This window comes from Dipodomys ordii, unplaced genomic scaffold (assembly GCF_000151885.1).
Source record: "Dipodomys ordii isolate 6190 unplaced genomic scaffold, Dord_2.0 Scaffold6, whole genome shotgun sequence".
In the NCBI taxonomy this organism is placed as follows: Eukaryota; Metazoa; Chordata; class Mammalia; order Rodentia; family Heteromyidae; genus Dipodomys; species Dipodomys ordii.
This window is the reverse complement of record NW_012267222.1, coordinates 15029791-15049563: the sequence shown is the minus strand read 5'-3', so window position 1 is coordinate 15049563 and position 19773 is coordinate 15029791. Positions and strand designations below refer to the sequence as shown.

The 19773-nt window shown below is 55.4% G+C and overlaps 1 protein-coding gene across 1 annotated transcript in view; it reads left to right on the top strand.

Annotated features, from left to right (window-relative positions):
- The first annotated feature begins 708 nt into the window (after nt 1–708).
- Epha8 (EPH receptor A8) overlaps nt 709–19773 on the top strand; it is a 47070-nt gene continuing 28005 nt past the window's right edge. The window contains exons 1-6 of the mRNA XM_013032482.1: nt 709–818; nt 1317–1410; nt 9961–10085; nt 11168–11184; nt 11384–11524; nt 18624–18671. Of these exons, the coding sequence (XP_012887936.1) occupies nt 709–818; nt 1317–1410; nt 9961–10085; nt 11168–11184; nt 11384–11524; nt 18624–18671 (535 nt within the window). The remainder of the gene's footprint in view (nt 819–1316; nt 1411–9960; nt 10086–11167; nt 11185–11383; nt 11525–18623; nt 18672–19773) is intronic.

The window sequence follows — 19773 nt, the reverse complement described above, 5'->3', positions numbered from 1 at the left end:
AGAGGGGATGCAGTGTGACCAGCAAGGTCAAAGCAGGGCACCACGGGAGTTGCCATTCACATCTGCCCTGGACCAAGCCATCTGCCCACTGTCCCCAGTACAGACCCCATGTCCACGTTTGTGAGGCTACTTCAGTATTGTCCAGTAGGACTATGGTGATGGAAATGACCTGCTGTCCTGTGTCCACCTGGCTGCCAAGCACTTAAAACATGGCCAGTAAGATTGAGGAACAGAAGTTTTCATTTTCACATCAATGGTCACATGGCTACCACAGCACTAGATCAAAGCTTACTTCTCATGGGCCACCCAGGCCTTCACATCCCAAGGCCCAGAACACTTCTAGGGCCCAGGGTTGGGAGAGAGGACACGAATGTAGCAAACACAGGCTGAGAGGTTCAGACGACTTAGTGCCACTTGTTAAAGGTTCATTAAAGGAGCAAAGGGACACTAGCAAAGGTTGTGAAATTCTGGCTGGGAAGGATGGCAGAGCACCTGCCTAGCAAGCATGAGGCCCTGAGTTCAAACCTCAGTACTGACTAAAAAAGGAAAGCTTGGAATCTTGTTCAAGAACCCAGCTTACCGGCACAATACCGAATGCTTTATGCTTGCTTCTGTTTCTCACTGGGCTCAGACCAGGACTAAAAGACAATTAGAAGGTGCCACCGAGCTAGCCAGGAGGCACTCTCCCTCCCAGACCTTGCCCTGAGCATGCCGCCGCCACCGCCGGTGCAGCCAGCCAAGCCTGCGGCTGTGAGGACGCAGCCCCTCCTGTGTGCCGGTGGTTTTCTGACCGCTACCAGGCAGAGTCCTCGCCTCAGGTGAGCACACTTGTTAAATAAAGCACATCATCATTTTATTTTCAGATGAGGTCCCTCTGCATTGCCCAGGCTGGTCCCCAAACTCCTTAGGCTTGTTATGCCCCGCATCAGCTTCCTGAGTAGCTGGAATGACAGATGCCCACACCTGACATATACTGTAACTTTTGGAGGTACCTGGATTTTGAACTCAGGCCTTGCTAGACAGGCAGTCTACCATCCGAGAGATGCCTTCAGCCCTGTATCAAAATCATTCATGTGACTTTTTTTTTTTGGTTCCATATTGGAATTAACCAGATATGAGGCAGCCCACTTATAATGGAAATCAAGGGAAAATCAAATTCCCTCAGTGACCTTGGACACTTTTTCAGCCCCAACCACACCCACAAGTGGACCAGATAACCTTAAAGAGTCCTCCAGCGCTCTGTGGAGCCTTGTGTTGCACAGGTGCTGGAGAAATTGGGACCGGACACTGCCCCTTTCATGTCATGGCTTGTCTAGGTGGCGTTTCACCGTCCGAAGCGATGTCACCAGCGGTATTGTGGGTCCTGAGGGAAATCTTGATGGAAAGAGTCCAGCTCAGCGCTTCCCCATGGTACATGCACAGTGAAGGCCCCAATGTGTTTTGGACTCCACACACAGTGCTCAGCCTGCTGGGTAGATGGTAAAGGAACTCCCTTTTCCTGTGTAGGGAGATATGTCTTCCTTTGGCCGAGGGGCTGGCACAGCTCCGGAGAAGGCCTCATGGCAGCCAGCCTGTTCCTCTGGATGCAGGCCCTTGGGGCTGCGCTGCTGGCTCAGCTGAGAAGGCTTGGCAGGGACTGATTGCCCAGCGTCTGGGAGAAGGACCCTTCACCAAGCTGGGGAGGGCCTGGCCCAGGAGGGAGGCAGGAGGACAGTGGTTCTGGTTCGGAAGGCTCTGCTTCACAGTCGGGACTGTGATGTCTACACATGACAGCTGTCTTCGAGCCCTGGCCTGAGGGCCAAATGTATTTCTTGCTGCTACAAACCCATGCTGTCTTCGGTACTTGCCCTCCTCCAGGTGCAGAGAGGGGCCTAGTAAGGTGTAGCCTCCCATTGCAGCGAGGCTGGCAGTTACAGGACCAGGCCATGCTTCCTAGTCTGGACCCAGGCACCCAGAGGGTCGGAGAGGAGTGTAGGAGCTCCTGGGCCCACTCCCAAGGCTGTGGCCTCAGTGCCACAGGAGAGGACAGAACCCAATGCTCCTGAGCACCATCTTCCAGTCCATCCCAGACTGTCTGGGAGCCCCGGGCTTGTGGGTGGTGTCCTCATCCATCACACAGAAGATAGGATCCCCGGATACATGGCTGTCACATCTCTGGGCCAGAGCCTTCCCTACAGCCTTCCAGGGGGCTAGACCCATGTAGTCAGGAAGATGCAGAGTCACAGCCCTGAAAGCTTCCCTAGCAAGCACATATTCTCTCCTGCCCCCCACAAGCCGTTCCCACCCAGATTCTCCCTGCTCTCCAAGGCCCAACCCAGTGCCTCCACCACAGCCAGTCTGTGACCCAGCCGCGCGCAGGCTTCTACACCAGACTCCAAGACACCTCCCACAACCTGCCGCATGGAGTTGTCATCACTTGAGCCCATGTTCTGGGCTTTCTTTGTTAGGTTTTACCTTGTTTTGGTGGTAAAAATATACAAAGCACCAAGTCTGCCAAGCTATTTTTAAGGGCAAAGTTCAGCGGTGTTAAGCACACTCAGGTTGTGGTTCAGCCATCATCACTGTTCAGCTCCAAGACCTTTTCACCTTCCTGTCCATTCTCCTTACCCCCAAGAGAGGCCGCTGGTCTGTCAGCCATCATCCCTTCCCACCCCACAGGCCCAGGCCCAGTCCTGCAGCCACGCTCCACCCTGCATGTGAAGCTGACCCTTCAGGTATCTGACATACAAGGAATTGTACAGTGTATCCGGTGGTATCTGTGTTCATGTCTTGCTGCAGCACAGCGCTGTGACAAGTGCTTGAGGAAAGAGGCCAGGGATGCGGCTGGCTCTAGGGTGGGTGGGATGGGGGACATCTCTAGGGTGGGTGGAGTCAGGGACAAACTCTGAAGCACCGCCACCACCACCCACCACACTCGCATATCCCTTAACCAGAAGTCTTCATTCCACACGGATTTATTGAGCACATGCTAAGTCTAGACAGTGTTCTGGGCACTGGAGATGCCGTGGTGAGCAGAAGAGATGACTGTCTGCTCTCCTGGAGCTCACGTGCTAGTAGACAGAGGGAAGTAAGTACCTAGGGTACTAGGTGACGGTGAGTGTCGGGGCGGGGATTAAATGTGGGGAGGGGCAATCAGGAAGTGTTGGGCCATATTGCCACTCTACAGAGTGTCTCGGGCTGGGTTTTGTGGCTATAACGGAATACCTGAGGCTGCACGGTTTATAATGAAACAAGATTAACATCCAGTTTCCAAGAGGCCCCATCTGTGCAGCCCCTAGGGAGGCATCTGTGGCAATGTCACAACATACTGAATAAGCAGAAAGGGGATCCGCCACACGCTGCATGCGGAAGGGCTTGGTGCATGCAGTAACAACCAGCTCTCTCAGGAACGCCCTCCCTAAGACCCAGGAATGAGGCTGGGACCTGTTCCCTTCCTTTAAGCCCTGCCTCATAGAATATACCACCCCCACCCTGCCACGCTGGGGACAGCCTCCAGCACGTGTCCTTTGGGAGATGTTCAAACCTTACCCCAACTATAGCACAAGAAGGGCTTCACCAGCAAAGATCTTGATAGCCTTGAGGGAGAGGCCATGCAAATGACCCAGAACATTCCTGGTAGAAAGAACAGCCAGTACAAGGGCCCTGAGGCACATGTGTGGCCTTTATGAGGAATACAGAAGCGGCCATTGTGGCTGGAATGGGATGGGCAGCGGAGAGACCCACCGGAGGTGAAGCTAGTGAAGTAATCAGGGCCTGATTACGAGGTCCTTCTGGATCATTTCACGGATGTGGCCGGCTGCAGGTCTCTGAGCAGGAGTGCTGCTTGGCTGCTGTGCAGGAATAAATAGAAGGGAAAGGGCTGGGGTTGGGGAATTACTTAAGGGGGTACCGCACTATCTCACGGCAGCAGTTTCATAAAAATGAAAATGAAGCTTCAAGCAAAAGAAATTTGAGTGACTTGTTCGTTGTTACCAAGCAAAGAAGATGATGGGGGCTTAGACCCGGTGCTGGTGAGTGGCCGAGTTGGAGCCAATGGGATTTGCTGACGGATTGGACAGGGGATTTGAGAGACAAGACAGGATTCAGGAGTGACTCCCCGGGGTTTCAGCACCCCACTGGGGACAGGCTGGAGAAGGCAGGTTTCAGGGGGAGATAAGGGGTGCACTGGGCCGGTGGAGTTTGGGATGGCCACACAGCGGCAGAGGGGCCTGTACTGAAAGCTGAACACCAGCCCGGCCTGTGTGCCTGAGTCCCCTCACCACCTGGCATCACAGATCTTCCCCAGTGACACAGTCCACTCATCCGTCCCACCTGCCTGTATGTCTCATCTGCACCAGACATCTGCCAGCCAATGGGATTCAGGCATGAGCAGGGCTGGGCTGACCTCTCCCCTCAGAGGCCATAGCTCTTGTCACAGACTTGTCACCCCCCTCCTCCACATCTCCCTTGGCTCCAGTTTCTCCATTGGAAAAACCACCTTACACCAGACAGACTTTAAGTGAACCACTGACTCAGACCTCCCTAAACTTCCTGACACCCCCCCTTACCTACCCACGTCCTCCTGTGAATTAGGGGAGCAGGCCTCTGTGTCAGCTCCCCATCTGACCAGCAAATGTGCCCTGACATCAGCTCTGCTGTCTGCAGGTTCCACTGAGAGGTGACAGACTGCACAATCCGTGTGGGCAGCCCGCAGGGCGTGTACCTGCCTTACACATGACTTAGCTGGGCTTGAGCTGAGGCGTGAGGTCTCAGCAGGGCAGTGATTGGCTATTGGGGGCAAAAAAGCTTGCTTTTTTTTTTCTTTCAAAGCACAGTTATGTGAGAGCTGAGGATGGAGGTTTGAAGCCAGCTTAGGCAGGAATATCTGTGAGACTTTTTTTTTTTTTTGGTCAGTTGAGGGGCTTGAACTCAAGGCCTGTGTGCTGTCCCAGAGCTTTTTCACTCAAGACTAGTGCTCTACCACTTTGAGCCACAGCGCCACTTCTAGTTTTCTGGTGATTAAAAGGGGATAAGAGTCTCATGGACTTTCCTGCCTGGGCTGGATTTAACTGTGGTCCTCAGATCCCAGCCTCCTGAGTAGCTAGGACTACAGGTGTGTGCATCCAACTTCTGTGAGACTCTTATCTCCAATGAGTCACCAAAAAAGCCAGAAGTCGTGCTGTGTGTGACTCAAGTAGAAAAGTGCCAAGCTAAGAGGCAGTGTCCAGGCCTGAATTCAAGCCTCACTACTGGTGCACACACACACACACACACACACACACACACACACACACACACCACAGGTGTGCAGCAACACAGTGCGTCCACAGCTGTACGTTCTATCTGATATATTAAAATGTCATTAAGGGGAAAATGTCTTTATACTGCAGAAAGGGTGAGAAACCCCAGACCAGGCAAGGGGTGGAAGATGGGGTCAGGCCTGGTAAAGCACAATCCTGTGGCCACAAAGCAAGGGCAGAGTCCTGTGCTGTGGACACAGTGGCCATGCTCAGAGGCACTATCTTTAAGACACTCCCAGTCTCATGAGACCCCTGCAAGGAAATCCACAGGCATTACACCAATGCCTAGACCCAGGCTCCGGCTGACAGCGGGGTACAGCCATGGGCGCGTCAGGAAGCCTGCAGGGACAGGAAGGCAGGGGTGTGGCAGGTGGGCAGAGAGCTCAAGAGGCCCTGGCTCTGTCCCCAGTGCAACTGAATGTCCTTGGACTGGAACTCGCTTTCAGCCTCAACCTCCCCTCCTTCGCCTGTGCCTCTCTCGCTGGCCCTGGGGTGAGGGGATCCTGCCTGGCTCTGAACAAAGTTGGAGGCACAGAGGAGTCGGTCCCTTGCCCATGACTGCACAGGAAGTAGTGGAGAGGCAGGATTTGAGCCCAACAGCTGGCCGCAGCACAGGGGTGAGGAGATGACAGGGGTGAGCTGAGGGAGGCTGGTGCATCCAGGTCCTCAAGGGCTGGGCTTTTCCTGGGTGGCCTGTGCTGTTTTCCTGAGAGGGAGTGTCGATCTCTCGCTCTCTGGGGGCCATTTTGCAGGCAGAGCATGTGCAGAGAGATAGGCTTGGGCTGCAGGGCCGCCACGCCTCCCCCGGAGACCTCAATGGGAAGAAGGAGGCCCAGGGAGCCGCAAGCTGTCTTCTGTCTTCACAGGCCTGTCAGAGGGATCTGAGAGCTCAACTCTGACCAGCTTCTGGCCTGTTCCAGCCTCCTCCCTCCCAGGCCCTCCAAGCTCCGACCTCCGCTCCATCCCTACCACGCTTTCACTCAGGTTATCACAGCGCTGATAAAGACACCCTCGTGTTCCCAGCACTGCACCTCGGTTTGTGATTAGAGCAGCCATGCAGAGGGTGGGGGCGGGGGGCGCAGGCAGAGCTGGGCTGGGGCAGACCCACCGATGGTGGTCCCCGCCAGCTGGCAGAGCCGCCTCAGTGTGGCCACTGTCCCCATTCGACAGCTGTGGAGAGGGGGCCGGCTGAAGGTCACCCAGCGCTGGAGATGGAAATGGGGTGCAAACCCCAAGTCTGACATCTTCCCTCGGCTCTGCTGAGGGTCATGGGCAGCCTCCACAGACCCCTAACACTGGGGCTCCCCGTTCTGACAGCACCCCTCACTCACAGACGAGCCTGTCTGCTCCCTCCCCTTAGCCACCTGCACTCTCCACATCCGACATTTTATAAATTCTCTACTGCCGCTTGTATCTGCCCCATAAAGCCCCACAGAGGCAGGACCTGGCCAGCTCACTGGGCGGTGCCCAGGCTCAGTGGATAGACATTCAGCATAGGGCTGGGTGCATCTGTCAGAGGCTGGCACGGAACTGGTAGGTGGCGGAGCCTGGTGACAGGGCCACTAAGCTTAGACCCTTGCCGTGAAGCCACGAAGGAAAGCACCCTGCCCACAAGCCCATGGTAGCCAGCCAGCTGGGGCTCACCATCCTGGCTTGCCTTCTGTGGGGTGTGTTCCTGCTTTGCCATGGAAGACTCTGTAGGCTTCCTGATTGAAGGCCGACCAGCCCTACCATTTCTCCTCTCTAGGCAGCGTTTTTAAACTCTGCAGCATACCCCTCAGGCGCTGTGGTCTCATTAAGCCTCTGGCCGCGGCCTCCTGGAGGTCTCTGGCTGGAGTCCCGAGCCTCTGATGCCCCTGGCAGGAGCCTTTTCAAGCTGTTAATCCACCTGGCAGGTATTTGAACTCTGGGAAAGTATGCTTTCTCATCTCATTCTAATGAATACCGAGCCCAGTTAGCACCTCAGAGGAACATCGCTACTCTGTCCCTGAGACCCAAGCTCATCCTCCTAACACATTTTTCTGCCTGACACCTGGAACAAAGCATCCATCTCCCCACCTGCTTCGGAGGCTCTCATGTTTTAGAGGCTCTTCTAGCTCAGATTGTGTAGACCAACAGAAACACACTGAAAATACACAATTTTAAGTCTCTTCAAAGCTGCCTTAAATGGGGAAAATGAATGGGTTAAAACATGGCGGGAGGGAGGGTATTGGGATTTTAACCCAGGGCCTATATTTGCTAGGTAGGCAGACTACCACTTGAGCCATACCTCTGGCTCTGATGCAGGTAAAATTAATTGTTTTATGAGATGCATTCTTAATGTGTTTCCCAGATTGGCTTTGGATTTCTGAGAAGCTGGGACTATGGTACATACCACCATGCCCTGCTTAATTTTAATGTTTAACCTGAGCATTGTATTCGTTTTAACACAGAATCAATATAAAAAAAGGGTTCATTTACATTTTCTTCCCTAAATCATCTCAACTTAAGATACCTGTATTTGAAGTGCTCCATCCGGCCAGTGGCTGCCGTGCTGGGTATGGCTCTAGAATTCTGCTCACACCTGGACCTCTGTAGGAGTACTGGTGTCTCCTTCCTGGGCAGGGGGCTGCCTTTCTCTCCACCTGGCCGAGTGCCAGTCTGTGTGGCAGCTCAGAGTCTTGAGTGACAGCAAGTGTTCAGCTCTGCATCTGGTGGAGTCCTGGGTGGCCTTGGAGAGAGGAGAAGGCAGGAGGGACAAAGGCACCTTGCTCCCCTCAGGAAAGGCAGCACTAAGGGGAAAACGGGCCTCAGCACCCACTTCCATTTAGGAGGGACAGTACAGCTGCCACTTGGATTCAGCCCCAAAGTCCTTGAATGTGTCATGCTCTCCCCTAAACTTGCTCCTAGATCCTTCTTTTGTTTGATCTTTTCTTCTGGCCTTCTGAGTCGTGTGTGTGTCCGTGGGACTGGGCATCAGAGCCCCTGATTGCCAGCCACCTTGTTGTGGTGGACGGGCTCAGGAGCAGGACTGTGGGACTGGAGGAGCAGCGTGGAGTTAGGGTAGAAACAGAGGGGTCTGGAAGGCAGAGTTCCCCCCCTCCCCAGGGCCACAAAGCAGATCATCATCTCTGCTCTGTGTCCTCTTCATCTTCCTCTCCTTGTCTTCTCTGTTTTCCCTGCTTCGTCCTTTCCTGCTGCTCCTTGTCCCCCTCTTTCTGTACTTCCTGCTCAGTGCTTCTCTGTCCGTTTCTGCTGTCCTTTGGACTAGCTTTAGGCTGGTCTGCTTTCTCCTTCACTCTCTCCTCTTGCCATTTCTCCCTGGATGTTCTCTCTCTCTCTCTCTCTCTCACACACACACACACACACACACAGAGTCGCTTCTCCGCTGTTCTCTGTTCCTGTGTTTCCCTGAGGCCCCCCAGCCTCACCCTCATTCTCTGTCCCTCCCTCCCTCCCTCCCTCCCCTCCTGCCTTCCCCCCCTACCCTCCCTTTCTCTTTCTGCTCCCAGGCCCCCCTCCCTAGCTCGTACTTTCCCTCTCCTCCCCAAGCTTCAATAGGGCCCGGCCCCTCTTCTCAGAGACGGTGGGCGGCAGCCAGCAAGATGCCCCCCATGACAGCCGAGCTAAAGCATCCCTCGGAGCCCACTGAGGAAATCACACACCAGTGCCTGAAATTCAAATTAGAGTTTTACGGAAGCGGCTAAAAACTCATCAAACACTATCTTTGAAGTCGGCTAGCAAGCTGGACCCCATGGAAAACAAGATGTGGGCAGAGGATCTGGACAGGGTCGCATCTCAGGGCCAGGAGTGGTGGCCCCTCGTCCCAATCACAGACACCCAGACACCCCGGTCACCACTGGGGACTCCCGCACAGCAGGCCCCTGAGTGGGCCGCCAGCTTCACCGGGCCACAGTTCTGTCGCTCCTCAGGCTTTCACCAACCTCAGACCTGAGAGGAAGCAGCTCGGGACAGGAAGATGCCCTGGGCTGACAGCCTTCGGCCCTGGGCTTGCAGACCATGCTGGGGGCTCTGAGGAAAGACCCTGGCTTCTGGTTCTTGTGTTTCTGCTGCTATGTGACCTCAGACCACACTGATCTCTGCACACCCCAGCAGGCTGTGACGAGCGTCGGAAAGAGGCGCCATCAACAGCATCCAGATACTGATGCTGCTGAATATTTGATCAGTTAGGTTCACAACAATAGCAAAACCACACAGAGGCTGAGCACTGTGGTTCATGCCTGTAATCCTAAGGCTGAGATCTGGTTAGAACTATGCCAGGGCAGGAAAGTCTATGAGACTTATCTCCAATTAATCACCAAAAAGCCAGAAGTGGAGGTGTGGCTCAAGTGGTACAGCCCTAGCTTTAAGGAAAATGCTAAGAGACAGTGCCTAGGCTCTGAGTTGAAGCCCCAGTACTGGCAAAACAAAAACAAAAACAAACCAGTCAGAAAACAGAGTCATCAGCAAACCCTTTATCTCAAAGCAGCCCCACCAGGAGGATATTAAAACCACGGTTATTATCCACACTCCATTTTACAGATGAGCAAAATGGGGCTGAAAAGTACCTTGCTTATGCCTGCTCAGATGCATCTCTAGATCCTCCATCAGCGTCCCTGGGCCCTGTGCTGGGTGGCTCTCTACCCCTAACTTGCTCTTTGCCACCTGTCTACACCTCAATTTCTCCTGGCAATGTCTTCAGGCCCATTCCAAGGGCATTGATGCTGGTGTCCCCTCTGACAGGGAGCCGTCCTACACCAGCTGCCACCTCCACCTGGAGTCTGTCCTTCCCAGTCAGGCCTGCCTGACAGGCAGTGACCAGAGAAGGTCACTGTTTCCCACCTGCCTGACCCTATCCATTGGAAAGCTCACTTAGGTATGGTTATGTTAAGTTAGAGGGGGCAGATTTCTACTCAGGAACTTCAAAATAGAAGTCCTCGACACGGTGCTCCTGTGACAGATGAGGTTGGAGAGGGCAAAAGTAACTGGCCTGAGATGCAAAAATTGAGCCCTGTGGCCCCCAGAGGCATGGGGCAGGGTGCCCAGAAAGGGTTGGGGGGGATATGCCTGCCATTAGAGGGATGACCCCCTGAAAAAGAATCCCCATCAGGACAGAGCCAAGCCTTGGAGAAGCAGCCGATGACCCTGCTGAGATTGCAAGTATCTGGAGAGGAGTGAGGCAGTGGCCATCCCAGTTCTGGGAGATTCAGGGCAGGCGTTTAGAAAGGGTGAGCCCTTGCTGAGGGCAGGGGCAGGAGTGGTGGGAGCCTCAGAGATGCAGGACTCCTGCAGGACAGTGCAAACGGAGGGGTTCTTGACTTTGTCTTGCAAAAGATAACCCAGGCCTCCTGGAGGCCCTGAGCATGGAAGCGATGGCCACAGTAGAGGTGACCTGAGAGACCAGCAGGCACTGAGCTCACTGTGGCTGGCCTGTCTCTGCCAGGATACAGGGACCAGTGGATTTCAGACAAACCTCCGGGATGCCCAGCCACCCAGGACAGAGCCTTTTCAGAAAGGGAGACTGATGCCCAGGGAGGAGGAGGCAGCCTTGGCCACACAGCTTAGAGATAAGACCAGAACATGGAGCCTGGAGAGGGGAGTGGGACTCAGATAAGCCATGAGAGTCTCAGCAATTCTCCTGCGTAGCAGAGGCACTAGACATGTTCAGCCAGTACATCTGTTCTGGTGCTGGCTGAGCACCAGGCCATGTTCCAGGGTTGGGCTGGGGAATGGGAAAGCCAGATATTAAACCATGCGGGACTCCCATTGAAGCCTTTTGGGAAGGATTCCAGTGACAATGGGGTGAGGTGCTTTGGGAATGAAAAGCGTGGCAGAGAAGGGCACCACCAAGGTACAGACTGGAGACAAGAATGAGGGCTACTGGTCCCATCTCCTACGCTCCTGTGCAGCCTGCTGGCCTCTGGCGGTGCGTGCATGCATGCATGCGTGTGTGTGTGTGTGTGTGTGTGTGTGTGTGTGCTTGCTTGCATGCACATGTGTTGAGCAGGCACGGCTACAAGTGCCCCAGGTGTATTTCAGGGCCGTTAAAGCTCCGTGTTTAATGGCTAGAGCCACAGCAGTCACGGCTGTCAGTGGGGATTTCACGGGCTCGTTTACATCTTTAGTGGCCTCCTTCCCTGACGACTTCATCACCGCCAGTCCCCCTGCCCTCCGCCTGCCAGGGGAAGAGGCAGGGCTCGAGCACCCGAGATATTCCCAAGCTCTGGTGGGGGATAATGGGCCAGGAAGCCGAGCCCAGACTGATGGTACGGGTGGGACCCTGGCCATCTCCAGGGTTGGAAGCACTTCTCCCAAGGCCGCTGTGACAGCGGCAGCAAGCTAGGTGGGGTCACGAGTGTGGGTCAGAAATGAGATATGGATCCAGGACAAACAAGGGGTGAGGCCCAGAGCCAGGAGGGCACCGTTGGTAAGGTCAGACTTTCCAGGTCAGCCTGAAGACCCAGGAATGAGACCTGGAGACAAGAGGGGCCATGGGTTCCTGGATGCATGGGGTGGGAGAGCCCTGTCAGGCCCCCAGGAAGCTGCAGGGGCTGGGAGAGCTGAGGAGAGCTGTTCCTCGGCTGATCTGACTGCCCAGGCCCGGCACAGAGCACCGGCTTCATCAGGATCCTTGAATTCCCTGCTCACTTGGCATGATCTGCCCCAAGCCTCTTTCCCTCTTTTATTTGAGGGGCAACTACAGTTCATTTGGTGAGATGGCAGACAGTACCACACTGGTCAGCACCAGGACAGAATTTGAGCAGATGGACAGAGCTAAAGGCCCCTGGGACACTCTCGAGGTACCCTTCAGTACTCCCAACTGACTTTGTGCCTTCTGTTGAGGGAAGGCCTCCGGGAGGAGGCCCGCAGGGGTCAGGGAAGTAGGCAGCTGGGAGGTGGCAGAGGGGAAGGCACGTGGCAAAAGCAGCCACACCTGCAGAGAGGAATGAGACACCACCACAAACAGGCAGGTCTCTGCCTGGACCAGGCAGTGGTGCTGTGGCTCAAGATGGTGACATTGCTGGGGTGAAAAGCAGGGGAGTGGGTGGAGTGTGTGTCTGTCTGTTTTAGGCATCTCAGCTGTGGGTAGAAAGGACAGCAGGGAGTCCCCTCCCTCCTGGTTGTGGTCAGGAGAGGGAGGGTGGGATCTGATTGGTGATCTAGGGCAGGTCTGGTGACAGGTGAGGTCCTGGGCTCATGGAAGGAGGCATCAGAAGCTTGGCCCCTGCCCATAGGACCACGGAGAGTCAGGTAAACCCCGGCTCACTCCACCTCACCCCTGCACAGCCGGTGGGGGCGTCGCCCGTGAAGACAGGCTCAATGGACCTGTCACCACAGTGCCATCCACCCAGCCCGCCCTGCCCAAGAAATCTGCTCTCACCAGGACACTTCCCCATCCTCCAGCTCCGCCCCAGCTGCAGCTGGGATGTGGCCCAGGGCGAGGGCTTGCCTTTCTTCCTGAGCAAATGACCTTGGGCCAGGGGGGGAACAGCTCGGCTGGGATTCTACCAGCCTGGGCACAGGGGCATCTGACTGGGCCCCACGGCAGCCCTGGGCTCCACAGTGGGGGCAGGCCTGGGGTTTTACCCCCTCCCCTTCCATTTGCCTCCCAGAGAATAAATCTTCATCTGGGGCATATCTAAATTTAACTGGACTCTCATACCCCTGCCTCTGGCTCTGAGGGACCCCTGAGCCATGAATAGGTCTCCAGCTTCTAAGCTCCATTGTCTCTTTTCCAAGCAAGCCCCCCCTCCCTCCCACCTCCTGGCCAGTCCTCTGGCCAAGAGAACATATGCAGGGGGGATTCAGGGATGCTGAGCCTCCTGGTCAGGTGACCTCTGCATGCTGCTAAGGCCCCTCAGAGCCTCAGGCAATCTAATATAAAGGGTTTGAGGCTCAAGGCTGAGGGGCGTTGCAAAGCTCTCAGCCGTGACCGATGCCTCCGTGCTGGGATCAGGACACAGATACCCCACCCCAGCCCTGCCCAGGGCCCTGTGGGCACCCGCCCAGCCTGGCCCAGCACCCAGATCCCCACCGTCAGCCCCAGGAGGACAGGACCCAGGGATGGTCTGGGAGAGGGAAGGGCCCAGCATCTTCATCCGTGTGACATCTGAGCATCTGAACTGAGAGGAGGGGGCCCTGGGCTGAAATGGCAGTGACATCTAGCCACCAGCGAGGCCTGGGCGGGGGGTGGGGGGCATGCTCCTGAGGCTTTGGCCTGGGTTGGCAACAGCTCGGAGGGCAAGCTCAGGAGTGGGGGTGGGGGTCATGGCACTGGCCAAGACCCTGGCTCTGCTCCTGGATCCAGACATTCTTAGTAGTGATTTGAACCCCCACCCCCCACTCTCCACCTAGCTGCCTAGGCAGCTGCGATGAAAAGCAAGTTCTGGTCCCCAGAGCTGGTTGAGTGCTCCTGCTGGTCAGTACTGGGCTGAGAGAGCCCCACGGGTACCCCCATGAAACCCTACCCCAGTCATTGCGGCCACCCACTAGCTCCCCTGCCTTCACCCTTTCTAATTCATTCTCCCCCTCCCCCTCCCTCTCTCACACACATGCACTTTCTCTCTCATTTTCTGTCTGTCTGTCTCTGGCCACCGCAAACAGAGTGAGCGGCTCCCAGCTGTCAGCCGCCAATGCACGCATCTCCCAACAAGGCAGGATGATGAGAAGGTTATTTTTTAATATCAGGGATATTGATGCTCCTCTTTCCTATAACGAGTCATGCCCAGCTCCCTCCTGCTCCCTGCCTCAGAGCTTGGGGCAGGGTGGGGAGAGGGGCAGACGATGGCAACACCCAGAGCCCGCTCAGTGCCAGGTACCCTTTCAGTCCTCACAGGCCTAAAAGGCAGGTGACAGTGTCCTTGTTTTATAGATTGAGACTGAGGCTCAGAGAGGTGAGGTGACCTCCCAAGCCACACAGCACGCAGAAAGGGCCAGGCCCGGGTCTGCATCCAGAGTGCGAGCTCCTTGCTGTCTCCTAGCAAATCTCAGGCCTCTGCCCAGCTGCTGCCCTGGAGCCCTGTCTCCCAGCTCTGCCTCCCCCCAGGCTGGGAGGTGAAGTCCAGTTCCAGCCTCTGGACTCCACAGAGGTCCTGATTCTGGGGCCTCTCTACAGAGCTAGGGGTTCCTTTACTCCCCCCTGAAGGCTAAGGGTGCTCCAGGACTTGTCCACTCTTGAGCACCCCCTCCCCCCATCCCCAGTGGTCTCCTCGCTAAGTGCTTGGGTTTTGGAGCCAGGCAGAAGATCTCCGCCTGCCATTTAACCACCGTGACATCTTGGACAAGTCATGTCCTCCCCCTCCCCCTCCCCCACCCACCTCTCATTTCTATAGAGATAATGTGGATAAGAATAGAACTCACTTCAAAGGGTTGTTATTAAGATTAATAAGAACGGTGACTGCTGTCATGTCATCCTAAATGTGCACAGTCCCCAGCACCTCCCCCAGGGCTGGGGGGTGGGGGAGTGAAGTCCACGGACACCTGATGGCAAGGAGAACTCAGGCACAGGTTCAGGTCGGGGCCTGGCCTCAAAGGGAGCCACAGTGCATCTGGTATTTATGACAGCGACCCTAATGCCGTGTGTTGAGATCTGGGGTCTGGCCGGGGCAGGAGGGCGGTTGGAACCACAGGGTCCCTCTGGGTGGACAGGACTCCAGGCTGAGCCCAGTTGCTGATGGTGAGGGACAGACTCCAGGAAAGAGCTGACTCGGGTGGCGGCCCATAAAGAGCAGGGGGCAGGTCTGTGGATGGAAGGGTTGTCATGGGGAGGGGAGGGCATGGGCACTGACTGCACAGATCATGGCATAATCCACAGGACCTGGGTGTCCTAGAGACATACCAGCCAAGGAGGAGGCACAGAGATAAATGCAAGCCCCTGACCCGTGTGGCTGGGAGAGGACGGGGTGCATCTGCTCGAGATGGTGGGTCTGACGCCACAGAGTCAGTCATGAAGTGTAGGGGGAGGAAATGGTGAGAGGCAAGGTAAGGGGGGTGGGGCGACCAGGCATAAAGAACTGGAAGCAGGGGGAAACAGACCCCCAGGGCCTGCGACTTGTCTGGGAAGGAGGGGAGGGGGAGAAGGGTACAGGCCAGGGGAATGAGGGATGAAGGTTGCCTTGGTTTGTTTTTCTTAGGACAGGAGAGACTAGAACGTGAAGGATGAAGCAACCCAGGCCTGTCACAGCCCCCCTCTCCCTCCCACATCCAGGTATCTTCAGGCTGCACTTTGCCGCTTGCCACCGGTTCCAAACAGTGGAGGTGATTGATTGTGTGTAAACAGGATCAAGCAATTAGTCTGTGCATGCCTGGCCATTAATAAGCCTCTTATGTATTTGTAACAACACCTCTCTTACCCTCCAACCCGAGAACAAATAGCCTCGAGAATAGCCAGGCATAAGCAGAAGGGAACTCTGTGCACCTCAGCTATTAACACCCAACTCAAATTCTGCACACATGGGGAAGTCCCTCACTGACTCCTACACTACCTGCAATTCTCACCAGTGTTGTTGTTGTTTTTTTAAGTCCACAATAGATTAGAGAAACAGTGGTTTTCAGAAGTAGTTGGACTCCAGCTGACAGAGGAGGGGAAGCCAGAGAAAGCCACAGCCAGGAGTGACTCCAGCCATGCACCGGGACCAGCCCTCCCGCCTCTGTGTCCCAGGGGATCTGGTTGCCTCGAACCATCTACCACCACAGTGGCCCCAAAAAACTCACCTCTGCGTCTCTTCCACATCTCTTGATTCACAGTGAAGCCTGAGCCCCAAGGCAGGGATAAATTACATTCAAGCGTTCCTGCTTCAAAAGGACTTCCAACGATATTTTTAATTGTAAATTTGATTTTAAGGTTTGGTGCCTATGGTATTCCCTGACATGTGAAAGGATTTAATACTTGCCAAATGAATGTCTTCCCGGTTAGATGGAAGCTCTGAGAGGACAGAGTCCTGGTCAGTGTGGTCCCCAGGTGAGGAGGTACCTGCACACCACAGAAGGGCCAATGTGTGTGTGCCTTGATGAATAAGATTTCAAACCGAGGCAACATTGGGTTAATAAATATATTCCTACATTTATTTTCACTATTTCATTTTACTTTTTAATGTGATAGTGGAAGAAATGTAAATTTCATGTGTGGTGCATTTTGTATTTCTGTCTGAAGATGCTATAGCCCAGACTTTGGAGGGGGAGGACAAAGCTTAAATACCAAGTGGTGCTGGGTGCTTGATCTAGCCCACCGTCTGCGTGCGTGGGGGGACAGGGTGTCACTCCCTGCAGCTGAGCAGCGGCCTCCCCTCCTGCCCCAGGCAACGAGGGCCAAGCTCACATCTTGAGACTAAGAAAGCCAGCAGTGCCCAGTTCAGTGTCCATTACAACAAGAAATCCAGGGAGCCACTTGGTGGGGTGGCACATTACAGACAGAAGCTGAGGGCTGAGCCAGGAAGTGGCTGGGTCACCTGCCTGGAACCCAAGCTCTTTCTAGGTTCTCCACTGGCTCCATCTTCCAGCATGGGGATGATATGCAAATGTGAGGCATGCCCCGCCCCCCTCCTCCAGCCCCTCACAGGGGGCCTCAGCCAGCGCTGGACAGATGAGATGCAGACAACAAGATAACCACAGCACGGATGGACAGGTGCGGGTAGCCCCACCCTGGGTGGGGATTGAGGAGCTGGTGGATGTCAGCGTCATCCTCACACCCATCTTCTACATCTCCAAAATACACAACCCAGTGTGCAGAGCTATGGGGGGGGGTGCGGGTCCCTCCTTTAAAGTAGAGTAACAAGTGAGTAACACCTTCCAGCCTCATAAGCCATTCGGCCTCCTCATCAGTATGGTTGGGGAAACTGAGACTCAGCCAGAAGTCCCATCAATGAGCCTCATAAGGAAAGCTTCTCTGTGACTCCTCTTCCCATTCCCAGCAGGAAAAGACGTGGGTGGGGAGGGGCGGGAGCCCAGAGAAGGGAGGGACTTGTTGCCAGACCAAGTTCCCTGCCCACTCTACCCTACTCTGTCTATTCTGTCTATCAGACCCACTGTGCAGAAGGGTGGGGATGCGAGTGCTCAGATTATGGCTCGGAGAATTCTGGCCAAGCCTTCCATAGCAGGTCCAGCCGCCACACCTAAGCAGCAACCCAGAAGTAGAGCTGAATCGGAAATCCAGGAACAGCCTATGGGTAGATGTACCTTGGATGCCAGGATGGGTCACTTAGTCATTCAACCAGTGTTTCTGGGGCATCTATTGTACACAGCGATGATCCAGCCAGGACCCAGCTCTGGACTCTGCTCCTTGCCCTTGCTGTGTAATCAAGCCCAGAAGCCCAGAAGAGGGGATAGATAGCTATAGCTGTTGGAGATCCTGCTCAGCTCCCTCACAGAACTCCCCTCCGCAGTAGCAGAAGCCCCACTCCACAGGGACTCAGTGAGAGGAAGGGCAGGGGTGGGGGGCACCTGGAGGGGACCCAGTGAGGTGCCACTGTCCCAGGACCATAGTTGGCCACCCTGGTGTCCTGTGGCTGCTCAGCCATCTGGGAGGGGATGTGGGATGTCACCTGCCCAGAGCCCTGTGGGAGCTGACAAACTAGTGGCTTCTTCGTCCCCATGAGGCCCTCTGACACACAGGACAGCAGAAAGGAGGGATGTGGGGGAGACGGGAGGAGACACACCTGGGAGTTCCACAGGGGCATGGGATGGAGGGCTGGGTGAAATGAGCTTCTTTTGCTAAGGAGGATTTGGGGTGAGGAACAGACCCTGGCAGGGTGGGACAGGCCCTCATGCTTCCCTGGTCCCTCAGGGACCCCCCCCCCCGCTTGGAACCTGGGTTTTCTCCCCTGCACAGTGGATAGAACATAGGATGAACTCCTCTACTGGGGATCAGACCCTACCTGGAGCCTCTTACCTGCATGTGTTCCTGGCAGCTTGAACCGGGTTACAGCCTGTCTTGTGTCCTGTGCCCATACTGGGATCTTATTGCCCACAGAAGTCAGAGGATACCACGGGAAAGTCCCACATAGACAATTGCTCTTGAAAATGCAGCAAACCTGACTCTCAGGGTCACTGGCAAAGGTGGCTGGAGCTGTACCCTCTCTGGGCACTTGCCTGTCTCACGTAGACATCTAAGTTCAAATCCCAGCTAGCATCTGCTGGGAAGCTTCTGGAAATAGGAGGTTCCCTACATTTTTTGAGATAGTCTGAGCTGCTAGTTAATGGAGCCGATATCCCTGTTTCTGGGCTAAAGAAAGCTACAGGGTAAAGAAATGGGCTATGGAGACAGATTTTTCTCTGGATCCCTCTCTAGCATCTACCCAACCATGTGACCTAAGTCACGATGGCCTTTTTGGGTGTCACTCTCCTCCCCTGTTCTCCCCCACTCTGCAGAGCTGCTGCGGCTTGGAGCAGAACAGGTGTATAAGATACCTAAAGCAGGTATGAGTACACCACATGTGTCTCCGGCGTTGTCACTCAATGATGTGACCTGTAGCCACTGGGAAGGTCCCACTCTTGCTGATGACCCTGGAGCTGGGAGTGAAGACACAGGGTGGAGCCACGGGGCTCAGGGGCTGGAGGTAAGACTGCAGGTATCTCCCCTGCTTGCTGGACTGCTTGGCCCAGCACTGTACAAGGGCTACAGAAGGGGGTAGATCCATGCCAGGAAAGAGTCCTGCACCCCTTCCCCCCTCCACCCAGCCAGCAAGCCCTTCTTCCTGGGCACGGGTGGAAGGTGGGGAAAGCTGGGTAGGAAGAGGGAACCAATGTGCCCTGTGGGGAATACCTGCCACTGGGGCTTCTGGCTGCGAGTGTGCCTGGTGGTTCACTAGGGGCTAACCTGGTCGCTTGGATTTAATCCTCACGAAAGCTTGCAAACAGAAGGGCTGTGAGCCCTGCTTTGTAGACATGGAGGTTGGGGCTCAGAGAGACTAAGGAACGTGCCCCAAACCACATTACCAGGATTTCTACCCTGCCTGCTCTCTGGGCCTGTATTGGATTTCACTCTTCCCAAAGACCTGGAGGCTACTTAATGTTAATCCTTGGGTTGGGGGAGGCAGACAGGGGTTTTGGTTTGGTTTGGCTGTGCCGGTCCTGGGGCTTGAATTCAGGGTCTGGGTGTTGTCCCTGAGTTTCCCCCCCCCCCCCCCGCCAAGGCTGGCGCTCTACCACATGAGCCACAGCTCTACTTCCAGCTTTTTGGTAGTTAATTGGAGATCAGGCTCACAGACTTTCCTGCCTGGGCTGGTTTCCACCCCTATCCTCAGATCGCAGCCTCCGGAGTAGCTGGGATTACAGGCGTGCGCCACCACGCCTGGCTGGAGAGGGTTTTTAACTATTATTTTTTTAAATGACTTTTTCTCCTGAAAGCGCTGCCATTGCGTGCTCGACCGGCCTCTGGCTGAGCCCCCGCAGGAGCACGCCCGCCCTCACCCCGGGGTGCCTGGAGAGGGTCGCGCGTGCGTGCAACTGCGGGTGTGCAGGTGGGCTGCCCGGCTCCCGTGCGTCCTCCCCGGGGTCCCGCGGCGGCCCGGGCCCCGTG